Below are 14377 nucleotides of genomic sequence, written 5' to 3'. Positions count from 1 at the left end.
GAAGGAAGCTCAGTATGGAGAGGTGGGCTTCGTGTAGCTACATTCAGAGATCACTGCCCTTCCCTGTTGCATTAGGCATTTTATTTTAAATTTAATCTACCTCAATGTTTTCGAAAGAATAGAAAGGAGAATTATCTTTTTTGAAAGAGTCACTATTTTAACAAAATTCATTTACAATTATTTTATTAAACAATCATTTTTTACATGTCATCACACCTTACCCCTGAAGTGCAAACAACAGTCTGAGGTATTAAAACTGAAGGAACATTTGCACAAATCTGTAAGGTTTCCACACTATAGTAACCAGAATATTTAGTTTAGCTACATACTACAAGCAACTGCAGGTTTGTAAGAACCAAGGTATATAAAACAGATCTGCTTTGTCTCATAATAGCTCTGATTCTCCCACTTATGCAGAAAGGGTGGCAAAAAATAATATGAGATTTAAGTTGCTTGTGAGATGATATGCCTGCTATTCAGTTTTACAATATGGTGTACATAAGTTAAAAGGTCAATAGCTGAAACAGTAGCCATCCTAAAACACAAAAATCAAACTGACAAACTAGTGGCAATGATATTATGTCCTATTCATAGGATTTAATCCTCAGGCCAATGGCAATTCACTTAAAGTATCTGAAATAGATTTTCCAGAATATTTCAATATGATCTACATACATTTAGGGTCACATAAGTACCATTGTCCATATTTTTCTTTTTGCACAATTTTCCCTTTATATTAGAAAATAAATTTGCTAACACAGATAGAGTTCAGAAGGTCACATCAAAGTTATTGTGAAATATCACAGAGGAGATTTTCTCTTTAAGTAGTAGACTTAATATTGAAGAAATTATCCAGAAACTTTCCAGATCCCATGTCAATCTGACTATGCCTACACCTTGAAAGAGAAAGTTGAGGCCATTATATAGCTAAATATTGTAACATAAACATTCTTCTGAACTATTCAGCCAAACTGGATGAAAGGCGCTTTTTTGATTTGATGATTGATTTAATTATTAATTTAAGAATGTACGTACTTACAGACTGGCCCATGCCTAAGAGGAGGTGGTGGCTAGATAAAGGAGGTGAAGGGATTAGCCAAAGAACATATATGCATATCCCATGGACACAGACAATAATTTGGTGAAGGTCAAGGTAGGGGATGTGGGGGTGGGTGGAGGTAGACAAAGAGGGTGAAAAGGGGGGATACCTGCCATAATGTCAACATTAAAAAATGTTAATAAAAAAACAACAAAAAGAATTTAGATACTTTATTTGAGTCAGATCTAAAATTGCATAGTGATTTGCATGTAGGATAGTAAATTAAGTACTGAAAAATGGATCACAAATGTTGAGTAGAAATTATTTTCTACAGAAATGTTTATAGTTAACACAGCATTTCTAGGTTTTGGTATTTGAATTGTTTTATTTGTTCAATTTTGTGGATATCTTGATCAAAGGGAAGGTTTTTTTGTGTGTTTTCTTCTTGTAGGAACAGAGACTGCTTAAAACTTGGCTTTTTAAAATTTTAGCAAAATTGGTAAAGTGTCCAATGCTTCTTGCAGCTTATTATTAGAAGAAAATACTGTTTATTTAATAGCAATTATAACACTTTCAAGAAGACACCTTTAACATAAAGCCTCCTGCATGCTATTTGTTTTGTCAGCATCAGAAATTTGTAGGAAAGAACAATATTTTTGGAGACTCCAACAAATATATGCAAAATACATTTAACCTATTTTCTCTTTGTTCTAAGGGAGAAAATTAAAAAAAGACCTAGATCGTTAAAATCCCACACAAGAACATTATGCTTATATTTGGGGACAAGGTCCTCTTCCCACAACTACAGCTTGCTTTTCCAAATAGTGGTCCTTGAGTTAAGAATAATCATTGCAATTGTCTCACTGCTGGAAGCACAGCTGCTGGAGAAGAGCCAACACACGCTGACTTGGGGAAGCTGATCACAGCCAAAGGAATAATGGTCTATGGTCACTGAGTATCGTTCAGAGGTTGAAAACTATTTTTACTGTTTGACCAGAAATGGATACTCCACAACATTCCTTCCCAACTAGGAAAAAAAAAAAGGTAAAGGGATTAAGCAAAGGAAAAACAAAAAACTCAGACACTGTCAAGAGTATGGTGATTTCCAATGGGACAGAGGGTGGAGGAAGTAGAAGAGAGTAAAAGGGGGATAAACGGTGATGGAAGGAGACTTGACTAGGGGTGGTGAACACACAATACAATATACAGATGATGTTTTATAGAACTGTACACCTGAAACCTATTTAATTTTATTAATCAATGTCACCCCAATAAATTCAGTAACTTTTTTAAAAAGATAACATTTCCCAAAAGTTTTTCTAGAAAATAATGTTGATTTGGGAAATCAGTCCAAAATATCTCAGGTGTCTAAATTGGCCAATCCCCAAGTATATCCCCAAGCTGAAACTATCTGGAATAAAACAAAAACAATTTTCATTTCAGGACTGTAAATCTAAATGCCAGTGCATTGGGTTTTAATGCTTATGGGGCAAAATGTAAAAAAAAAATTCCTTTTTTTCCCTCTATTCCAATCTTTTATCTCTATAACCAATAATCAAAAGAAAATTGAAATAAAATAAAATATGACTTATCCTGTAAGATATAAATCCTGAATATTATTTGCTTGTTGTCAGTATAATCATTGGTGCCATACAAATATGGCTGACCACATCCATAAGAGACAACAGCAATATTATCAAAATTCTTTCACTAGCATCACACTGAAGAGCTACACTGTGAAATCTACCAAACCTACAAATATCAAGTGCTGGCTCACATTCATTTCAGATGGGACACTGACTGCGGTCTCACAGTGAGCCTTCTCTCCAGAGCAAGAACCAATTACAGTCAGTCAAAGACTGGGTTTCTTATGCCATTCAACACCAAACTGTTGGGTGCCTTCTTGTGTAGAAGGGCCAGTGAGCACAGGAGTAGGGAAAAGCTCGTGACACCCAGAATGACCATTCCTGATATCAGTGCGCTGGTGACAGCATTCAGCTGGAAAGGAGGTGCATTTGGAGAACCTGTAAGTAATAAGACAAACACAGTGGAAAGCCCAATGTTAGATTCATGTTTTCTTATCCCTACATATATGCAAAACATCTGCCATCGGTATCTTACAGAATAACAGCATGACATTAGATCAAGCAATAATCTATGTAACTATTTTTTAATTCAACAACCAAAGGATTATATTGTTTAGAAGCTTGGTAGCCACAGGGTAGCAAACAAAAGTAATAGGTCATCTATAAAATTCAATAAAAATTGACCAATAGGTCACATACGAATTCAGAAATCCTCAGTGAACTGCTATTTAAAATATAACAGACTTATAATATATTTACTTGATTATGAATTTGCAACTGATCACCAAAAAAACTTTAAAATTAAAAAAAATCATCATTTTAGTTTCAGTATATGTTAATTATCTTACCAAGCTGTGAATTGTTGGTTGGAGTCTCATCTGGAAGGGGAAAAAGAAAAAAAGAATAGCAATATTATGTCTCCAAATATTTGTCTATGTTTATTATAATTCTATAATTACTTTTTATCAACATGTCTCCTCACCTTCACCCACAAGCTCCATGGGGAAGGCAATCAATAACAAAAATTCTCCTAAACCATTCTGCTTTCCAATTTTCCATTCCACATGTGAAAAATTTCATCATCTATCTGTTTCCCAAGCCCATACACTGCCACAAATATAATTGCAAAATATACTGTTCTGTATTCTTTTCTGCCAGCTTTGTTTCATCATTATCTCTTTAGTCATGTTAGTGGGGGCAGTAATTGTTAACAGTTACTACATTTTTTATAGCCCTATATCCTGCCATTTGTTATTCTCTTATAGAGAAATATTCATTATTTAGTGCTGCTCTATTTTAAGTGTTGCCAATTTGCCCATCGTAATCAGCAAAAACATCATTTTACGTTCCAAGAAGATAAATTCACACTTAATAACTAACTGAAAGGGAAACATGAAGTCTGAGCTTGAGTTGTAGGTTAATTTGCATCTAGGAAGCTGTTGATTTTTCACTTTTTCCTGGCAAACATAATAATAGATGCAATGAACACATTCACTTGGCTTCACTACCTGTTTGGTAATCATATAGCAATTAATCCTTGGAGCTTGTACAATGAGTGAACTTTGTATTTGTGTTTAAATATGTGGTTGTGTGTGCATCTGTGACTGTTATTTGAACCATAAAATGAATGCAGTTGACAGATTTTGGAGTATAAATATTATGACAATTAATGTGCATGTAGTGCCATACAGTTTACAAAGTGCTGTTTTGGATTTTATCACATTTAATCCTCATAATAACCATATGGTTTGGATATGATTGCTACCCCCACTTTACAGATGAAGAAACTTCCATCTGTCACAGCCTCTTTGATAAAGTAAACATGTGTTTAAGTAAAAGCTCAGTTTCAGCATCTTTTTTCTAAAATAATATAAACTAGCCAAGTATGAAAAAATATTTTTAGTCAGAGATGAAAATCTCAAGCTTCAAAACTCTAGGATTAGCATTTGAAACCATTGATGGGAGAACTTGGTGAGATATTTATAAAATATCTGATGCCATTTCTTTTCAGACATGTGAGTCTTGGCAGAAATGATGGTTCCTCTGTTTGATCCCTGAAGAGCAATGCCCAAAATTAATGGAGCACACATTCTCGGGAATCTTTAGAATGGTGCGGTGCATTGCTAGAGGACAAAAAGAAAAACAGCTCCAATTTTCCTTATAAGGCACCCTTAGGAAAATCCTAACCTCCAAGCAACACCATTTTATAGACACTTTCTTTTCATGGAAAGAGATGGGATGAAGGAACTGTGATCAATTCACCCAAAGGGTCCACGTGACTCTTTCTTAAGGCAAACTGCCTCCCTGGAACATGGAGGAGAATATATAACACTCTAAAATTTTTTCGAACAGTTATTCTTTGTTTAGAAATCAAACTCCTTGGCTCTAAAACATGTTTCTTTAAAAAAATAGAAAGCTCCTTTCTCCTGTATGTCCCAAATCAGGCAAAAGTACCCCAACTACTTTCTGCATCCTGAGGTTAATAAGAAAAGTCAGAGTATCCTCTCCTCTCCCACATTATCTCCAACATTTCTATAAGAACAATATCTCAGTGTGCTGAGCCAGCTCAGCCAAGGGTTCACAGCCTGAGTGAGGGCAGTGAAGGATGAAGAAATGACAGACAAAGAGAATAAGCTGGGTGTAGGTGGATCTTCCTGTGCCTGGCTGAGGCCACAGAGAGAGATCCAGAGGCAAGCTGAGCCTTCATTTTATAGCCAGAGGTAAACAAGGTAGTGGTCACCATAGTTACAATGTTCTTGTGAGTTTCACTTGTTTTGGCAGCACTTGCTGCACCTCCCACAGCCCATTAGCTACCTAGGAAGGATCTAGGGAGCGTAGTAAGGTCAAGCCTAATTATGCTAAGAGGACTGTGCCCTCTAAGCTGGGACTTGTTTGTGGCTTTGCCAACAAGTCAGTCTGAGGCTTAACCCTATAGCCGCACCCTACACCCAGGTGTCACCCACGGAGACTTGGCTGTGAACAAAATATCTGTGGGGACACAAGGCCACATGAGCCATACCAGCTCCAGGTTCTAGGACTCTGAAACCGGAAGCATCCTATGTTTGGCAGATGGCTGAAATCAAAGCATGTAATACTTGAACACTGTATGGAATTGTATTTGATAGTGGATAAATGTTGAGAAAATAATTTGACCTGGCTGCTTTTTCTGATGCCCAGCAATATTAGTATCATTGCAATTAAAAAAAGAAACAAATCAAAGCACCGTTGAGCCCAGAAAGGGGAGGTAGACATTTTCTAGAAAATTTTTGTCACCACACACTCCTGTGTATTTTTTTAAAATTATTTTTCTATATTTTTGTTAATCCTCACCCAAGGCTATTTTTCCATTGATTGTTAGAGAGAGTGGAAGAGAAGGGGAGAGACACAGAGAGAGAAACATGATGTGAGAGAGACACATCGATTAGTTGCCTCCCCCGCACGCCCAGACCACCCTTCAGTCTCCGGGCCAGTGCTCTATCCACTGAGCCAAACAGGCTAGGGACACAGTCCTGTTTTTTGTTTGTTTGTTTTCATGTCCTCTTGTTCTTAACATAGACATATATGCCAAAATATACCTTCTGGAATTAGATCATATTAGAATACTAAACTTGATGGGTTCTTCAAAAACACAATGTTAGCCGAGGACCAATAGGAGAAAAGTGGTCACAGCAATGCCACAGCTGTTCCAAAGCCACACGTGGCAGATAAATTATCATTCTCTGCTTTTCTTTCATATAAGTAGTTGAAATAAATGGGGGAAAAAGAACATTAGTACAAAGATATATGCAAGATGAATAGTTTTCTTTCTTAGAGCAAGCTATTTTTTAACATATTTTTATTGATTTCAGAGAGGAAGAGAGAAGGAGAGAGAGAGACAGAGAGAAACATCGATGAGAAAGGCACATCAATCAGCTGCCTGCTGCACACCCTCTACTGGGGATCTAGTCTGCAACCTGGACATGTGCCCTGACTGGGAATTGAATCTGGGACCTCTTGGTCCATGGGATGATGCTCAGTCCACTGAGCTACACCAATTGGGCACAAGTTACTTTTAAAAATTTTTTCAATTGCTATATGTAGCAAAATGAACCACATATTTCAAGTTCAGAGCCTTCAAACTTCTTACTTTCCACCCTGTTATGTTTGTTCATAGTCTATCTCTACCTTTGAACTCTGAGATCACTGAGAGCAAAGACTGTGGCCTGTTCTCTATTATATTCCAAATTCCTACCAGAGTGCCTATCCCTTATAGGGGTTAAATAAATTCACTTAGGTGAATTATTAACTACCCAAAATACTCAGTATAGTAGTTGAACAAGAGTTTGTCTTGGACTTCTCCATTGGAATTTATGTAAATAAACTTTGTTACTATTGTTTTTCAGTGATGATACGTTTAAATTTCCAGAATTGTACCATATGATAAGCATTTTCCTACCAAATAGTTTTAGTATTTGGGATCTTAAAGGATAACACTTCAGGAATTTTGTGGGTATTTGAATTTTGAGGATGTAAATATTTTCCTAAATCAACTAACAAAATGATTTAACAACGTTGGGTAAAAATAACCAGAATGGATTTGATCTCATTAAAACACAAAAACAAAACAAAAGTTCTGAGGTTTATCATCTTATTAAACTTGACCTAAGCCAAATGTCTAGGGGAAAGGAGTTGTTCAATGAGTAAAAAAAAAGCAAAACCTGCAAGTATCAGAGAGGTTTGACCAGAGCAAATCAAGCCTGAAATTGGACTTCTCTCTATAAAATCGGCCATAGGATCTGGAGAGATAAATTCTAGATGACCTACGGTAAAAACAGAGTGAAACTAAGGAAGGAAGGTTGCCTTGGTCATTAAGCAGGACATTAAGTTTATATTGGATTTGCCTGAGGATGGATACAGCTTGATTTCCTGAATTCTGGGTTTACGTGGAATTTAAAATATTATTTAGTAACTAATTACATTATTTAGGAAACATTGTTATATATGGTCCTCTACACAGTGAGACCACCATGATCACCAAAAAATGAGAAACATCCTATTGCTATTTATCTAACTTATGAAAAATAAATCCATGGAGAGTGAGAGAGGAAGGAAGCGGATCTGTAATGTTTGAACATAATCCCTTGGGAGCTTTGCCAGTGGAGAGCCCAAGGTGACTAAGAGACAACCTCAATGTGTTGGGAATAAATATCACCCATGAGGTAAAAGCACGTTGAACTTAGAAAGGAAGAAAACCAGCATGGCATCAGTGGTGTTGTGATTAAAGGCATTACTTCGTTGAGTTTTTAACATAGATACTTCGAATGAATAAACCTGCAAACCTGAATCGCTGGTTAGCTATTTAGAAACTTCTACTTGGTGATCTATAGAAAATTTGGTCTTTTGAAAATTATCTTACACTAGCAAATTATTTGAAATGTGTAATATTTAAATTAAAAAATAAATAAATTCAATTTGGTTCCAGCAAAAGGGAAGGCAAAGAGGTTAATAAGAGGAAAAGCCATCTACTCAACTTTCAAGGTTCTTTTCTTACAGCAAACTGACACTAGACACACTCTATAGAAATAAAAATATTTTTATTGTACCAACCCCAAAACATTCCTAATCATTGGCAACAAGAGCTGAGTTTCCATGCAGTGTGATTATTGAAGCTATTTCAGACAGCTAAATAGAGATAAGATTTGGGCCTTTTATAAACCACCAACTAGTTCTTTTCAAACCATTAAAAACACATACCAACCCTCAGGAATGTGGACTAAGTCTGAAATTTTATATTTAATAAATGTATGCATTATTTAAAAGGTTTGTTAGCTTTTTTTAAATGCTATGTCAATACAAACACAGGGGAATGAATAAAGCAATCGTGTGGATTTTTCAAGCCCAAACCACTTTTTGCTTAATTACCTAATTCAGGCAAAAAAAAATTTTCACTGTGGGATGGAAAAAAAGGTAAAGATAATCTAATTGAAATACAACAATCGACTTATGGCTAATATAAAATAGAGAAAAAATATTACAATATAACCCAAATCAGAATTCTGCTTTTTAAAACAAATTTAGAACTATAGATTTAGAAAGAATCTTTAAGGCTACTTTTATTTAAAAAACCTTTATTTAAAAAATGAAGGAACATTTGTCCACAGAACTGAAATAAAATTCCCAAGTCACAAAGCTTGTTAGGGCAAAAGATGGAACTACTCAGGTTTTTTTTTAATTAAAATTTAATTTGTTTTGTTTACACTGCATGTATGTTTTATTCTGGATGTCTCTGGTTTCATGATGATTTATTGGTAGATTCATGAGTATGAAAGAGTACATTAGATGGGGTTATGTAACATTCAGAATCCTGGGAGAAAAGAAAGGGTACGCAAACTGGGCAATTTAAGGAGAGTTTAATAGGACTATTAATAAAAATGTAGGGAATTCACAAGAGAAAGTAAAGTTAATTGGGCAATGGGTGAAGGTGAGGGACCAGCTCTGTGGAGAGAACTGTCTGGCAGGAGCTGGGTGGACTTCACTCCCATTCTTTGACAGCGCCACCTACTGGCCAAGCCCAACCAGAAACTGGATGGCAAGGCCGCCTATAGGCCAGTCTTCAGAGGCAGAGGGAAGGGCGGGGAAAGTAGAGTGAATTGGAAGGGCAAGTGAAACTGTCTAGGATGGTATACTTTCTGTGTGTGTGTGTGTGTGTGTGTGTGTGTGTGTGTAAAGGGAAATGTGATAAAGACAATACTTCCCTTTGAGTAAGTTGAGTAAACAGGAAACTACTGTGAAATTAAAGTTGTTTAGCAGTTTATCTTGTCTTACAGTTAATTAGCGCTCTTTAGGAACCACTTTGTGTTCTCCTTAGAAGCCAACTAACAAGCCATTTTGTAACCGACGATTACTACACACAAAAGGGGGGGCCCTCTTACCACTCCGCGTAATGATGGGCCCCGCAGAGAGGATGGCATTTCCAGAAGTGCTCTGGGGGCTCCAAGTGGTCCTCCTCCCTGCATCTCTCCTTTCTCTGTGGCTGCAACTCTGAGGAGTTAATGAAAACAAATGAAATTCCACACTGGCACAAAATTGTTTCTTTATGGCCATTTGGAAAGCAGATTCTTTTAGAAGAGATACCACATGTTTAATTTTATTCATTTACTTCTGTGCATTTATTTAATTACTTTACATATAACTGCTACAGTGTTTCTTATCCTGGTGTGGCCACATTTCTTATTTCCTCCCATTATAGTAGTGCATTGCCTCATTAATTTACACAGCTCAGTGGCTCCCCTGAAAAAAAGAGCTGTGTTTATCAAACTTTTCCTCTTTTATTTCTCTCAAGCCTTTAATAAATCTTTCCCTGAAATGTTGGTCAGCACAGAGCCCAGGTAATGTGGACTCTCCATTTAACCCCATCTGATATAGCTAGTTAGGACTAAACTAGTCTATAACAATAAAGAAATTCATGAATTTGAACATAAATATAAACATACTAAAGTCATTTCATATTATAAAATGTGCCTGTATTTTTCTCAGGTTAATATTGACGTGACCCCAAGAAGGTCTGTCAGCAATAGAATTTTTTTTATTCCCTAGTAAATGGATCTATATTTTATGTGATGGCTTTAAGCACTTCAGAGTCACACCTTTTATAGCTTTTCATTTTTAATCCAAGAGATTACTAAGCCAGAGGCCCCAATCTCCCTTTCTAGTGCCAGCCCTGCCCCCTCCTCAGGTTTTTCATCATCTTCCACTCTGCTCCACAGCCTTACTGTAGTACTGGGGGTTCCCTGGCTACTCTGTTTAAGTGTCTGTGACTCTGACCATTCTTTGGAATGGAGGGTCTCTCGCAGTCTTGATTTTTTTTTTCCTTTTGGGTTCATCCATCTTCTGGCACAGTTCAAGGTTCATCTCTTCCACCAACCCTCCCAATATCTTCTGCTTCATCTCTCTCACAATGATGGGCACTGCCTCTTACCACAGCCCATATCCACATCTGCCTTATGCCATGACATTTTTCTCTTGTTTCATTTCATCACTATTTCCTGCTCCTAAAGGATAAGCTCACTGAATTCAGCATTCATGCATGCATCTCTGTATTCCCAGTACAATGCTTGGCACAAAGTCGGCGTTCAATAGATCTCCACTGGATGAATGAATAAATCCTACTGCAAACAGTTTGACCTGATGCACACCCACTCTCACTATAGAAATCAGTGAGCACTTGATAACCTTTCAGCTTAGATCAATTTGACAATTTAGACTAAAGTTGCTCAGAAACATACTGGCATAAGGAAGGGGCAGTCATCAGCTCTGCAGAGCTTGGTAACGCAGTGCAGGAAGACGGTGGACATTTTCTGATTCTTGTGTTTCACAAATCGGAACACTTCAAAGGAGAACCGGCCCTGCTGGCTTCTACCGTTTTCAATGACCGTGGTCTGTGGATCTTTGTCACAGCTGCATTTTAGGAAATGTGAAAACAGGATATTATTGGAAATTACCAGCCCACTGGGACTTGTAAATAAATCTCTGCAGTCTTAAAAGTACCCCACTACATTAAAAGCTAACAAAATTATGCCATGCTAGAGACATTTAATAAGAGAATAAGCCAGCTCAACAGATATGATAAGAATGACTTTGATCATAGAACGTAAATAGATCAGTTCCTGATTATGACATTACTGTCACATTTTAGAGGTAATTTCACATGGTAACAATCCAAAAAATATAAGTATATATAGTGAAAAGTCTCCTCCCATCTTTGACCCTGTCCATACCAGTCACATCCAGGTACAAACCTGCCAGAGGTGATCCCACTTGCCTTGCGTCCTCCCAGGGAACGTACAAAGAGAAGCACAAGCAACATATGCTTATTGTTCCTTCCTTCTTGCACAAACTATAGCACAATCTATATGTTTGGACCTTGCCTTTTTAAAAATTTAGCAATATACCATAAGAGATCTTTCCATATCGATACTTAGTGAGCCTCCTCATTCTTTATCCACAGCTGTATAGTATTCCATTTGACAGAGTTTATTTAGTTACCTAATTGTGTATCCTGGAATATTTTGCTTTTTACAAACAGAGTAAATAATAGGTTGCCTTATAATGCAGCATTTTGAACATGTGCAGGGTATCTATGCAATATATCTATGAGATTAATTGATAGGGTTTGCTACATTGCCCTCTATAAATATTGTTATATTTTTATACTTCCTATAGTGAAAAAAATCCCTATTTTCCCCCAGAGCTACAGGAACAAAACCTATGGAAAAATGTTTGGATTGTTCCCTATTTGATAGGAAGAATAAACTATTGCCATATAATTATTATTTACATTTTTCATATACATTAGAGCCACTTTGTGTTTCTTAATCTGAAAACTGCTTATGTCCTTTGCCAAATTTCTATTATTGGCCTTTCCATCCTGATTCCTACAAGTTCTTTAAACGTTAGGAAGAGGGCATCCTTGTTTGTCATATAAGTTCCATATTGTTTTACTTTGTTGTTTGGCTTTGGACATTCCTCACCGTGTGTGTGTGTATGTGTGTGTGTGTCTGCACACATACACACTTTTATTTTTATGTTATATTTTCAATATTTTCTTTTATGGTGTCTCATTTTAGGGCTGAAGACAGATTTTCCATATTTCAAAGTTTTAAAAATATTTCTATGTTAATATATTTTTCTACCACTTTTAAAGGTGTAGTTTTTATACTTAAATTAATAATCTGTGTAAAGTTTATTATGGTGTATTGAGTGAAGTATAGATCTAGTGCTATATTTTCTCATGGTTATCCATTATCCAGCTCTATCTTAAAAATCTCTGTTGATCCCACTGCTTTGTGATATCACAGCCTACCATATAGTAAATCCCCAACATTTTGGATATATTTCTCAGCTTACTTTTCCAAAATTTTTGTCGTCTATGTGTCTAGTCTTGCATAGTATCACATTTATTGAATAATTTTAGAGATTTTATTAACTATAATTTCTGGTAGGGCTATACCTTTCTTATTTCCATGTTTTGTTGTTGTTTTTATGGAGTTGTACTTCATCACTTTTTTCTTGATTTGAGTACCTTGCACTTCTCTATTTTATGTTTTTTAAAAGAACGTTCTGTTTTCTGATATTGTTTTAAATTGCTAGCTATCAATATATAGCTTATTTATTATGCCATTTAATCTCCTATATCCTTACTTAATTATTGGCCACCAGAACTAAGTTTCCTGAGAGTAATTAGTCTTTCACTTTTATTATATTTCTGACTATGTCTTTTGTTCCTCTAGTTTCCCTTTTTTTAAAGCTTCAATATTATCCAATGCACCCTTTCACTATGTTGGTATAAATTTCTTTAATTTAGGAGAGTATTCTTGGGCTATATTTTTTATTCTATTAGTTTGGTTTCTTTGGGAGGTTCCAATTACACATATTATACATGAATTTCGTTCATTTTGCTATATTTTATTTCTATTATTTCTTCTCTAACCTCTTTATCATCTCCTTCACATATGTTTCTTTGTAACTGCATTTGTTATTTTTATCTTCCCTGCCCCACACTGTGCTGTCTGCTATGTCTATTCTCCTTTGCACACCTTCTAATTATGTCCTCCATTTGCAATAGATTTGTTTTTTTCTATTTCATCTAAAATTCTCCCAATTCTCTTTTCATATTTTCATGGCCTTACATTTTACTGTCCTTTCTGACCTGAGTTCTTTTGATTGTATCTTCATAACTATAATTACTTCTTAAATTGTAAAACAAAATTATTGTTAGATTGTTTAATTACAAATCTATCTGTTTCATGGCAATGTTTATTATTATTATTATTATTATTATTATTATTATTACTACTACTACTACTGGTGGCCTGGTGCACGAAATTTGTGCAGGGGGGAGGTGTCCCTCAGTCTGGCCTGCACCCTCTCTCATCTGGGACCCCTCGGGGGATGTCCACAGGGATCGGGCCTAAACCGGCAGTCAATCTCTCTCGCAATTCGGGACCACTGGTTTCTAACTGCTCACCTGCCTGCCTGCCTACCTGATCACTAACCACTCTGCCTGCTGGTCTGCTCGCCCCCAACTGCCCCCCCGCCAGCCTGCTCACCCCCAACTGGCCCCCCCGCCGGCCTACTTACCCCCAACTTCCCTCCCCTCTTGGCCTGTTCGCTCCTAACCATCTCTGCCTCAGCCTGCCACTATGGCTTTGTCCTATAGGACATCCGGAAGGTCTCCTATTCTAATTAGCACATTACCCTTTTATTAGTATAGATTTTAATCACCACCCAGGATATGTTGAGAGAGAAAGAAAGAAAGAAAGAAAGAAAGAAAGAAAGAAAGATGTGAGAAACATTGATTGGTTACTTTCAGTACGCAACTGGACTGGGGATCAAATCCACAACCTTTTGGTGTACGGGATGACACTCCAACCAATTGAGCTACCCAACCAGTACATGGCAATATTTTTCCTAATGAGTTTAATTCATCTTTAACAATTTTTTCTGACATTTTTCACATTTCTCTTGTAGTATATAGGAATGTTGTCAGAAATTCCTTCATTTATTGACCATTCATATCTGAAAGAGTTAGATTTCCCCAGACCTGTTTGTTTGTTTGTTTGTTTTGTTTTGTTTTTACCCTGGGGACTCATAGGGTAAAATGTAGAATATTAATGACCTTCCTTAATGGTTTCCCCAATTCATGGGCCACCCTCCTGTTTTACAATGACAGGAAAATATTTTTTAATAATGTAATTGTGCAGTTGAATTTTCT

At 36.4% G+C, this 14377-nt stretch overlaps 1 protein-coding gene across 1 annotated transcript in view; it reads right to left on the bottom strand.

Annotated features, from left to right (window-relative positions):
* Window positions 1-2887: 2887 nt before the first annotated feature.
* ZPLD1 (zona pellucida like domain containing 1) overlaps window positions 2888-14377 on the bottom strand; it is a 45836-nt gene continuing 34346 nt past the window's right edge. The window contains exons 8-11 of the mRNA XM_036347576.1: window positions 10890-11061; window positions 9537-9645; window positions 3474-3503; window positions 2888-3063 (exon numbers count right to left, since the gene is read on the bottom strand). Coding sequence (XP_036203469.1) covers window positions 2888-3063; window positions 3474-3503; window positions 9537-9645; window positions 10890-11061 — 487 coding nt within the window. The remainder of the gene's footprint in view (window positions 3064-3473; window positions 3504-9536; window positions 9646-10889; window positions 11062-14377) is intronic.

This window comes from Myotis myotis, unplaced genomic scaffold (genome assembly GCF_014108235.1).
Source record: "Myotis myotis isolate mMyoMyo1 unplaced genomic scaffold, mMyoMyo1.p scaffold_m19_p_2, whole genome shotgun sequence".
Classification (NCBI taxonomy): domain Eukaryota; kingdom Metazoa; phylum Chordata; class Mammalia; order Chiroptera; family Vespertilionidae; genus Myotis; species Myotis myotis.
The sequence above is the reverse complement of the archived record's forward strand: the minus strand, read 5'-3'. Positions and strand labels throughout refer to the sequence as shown.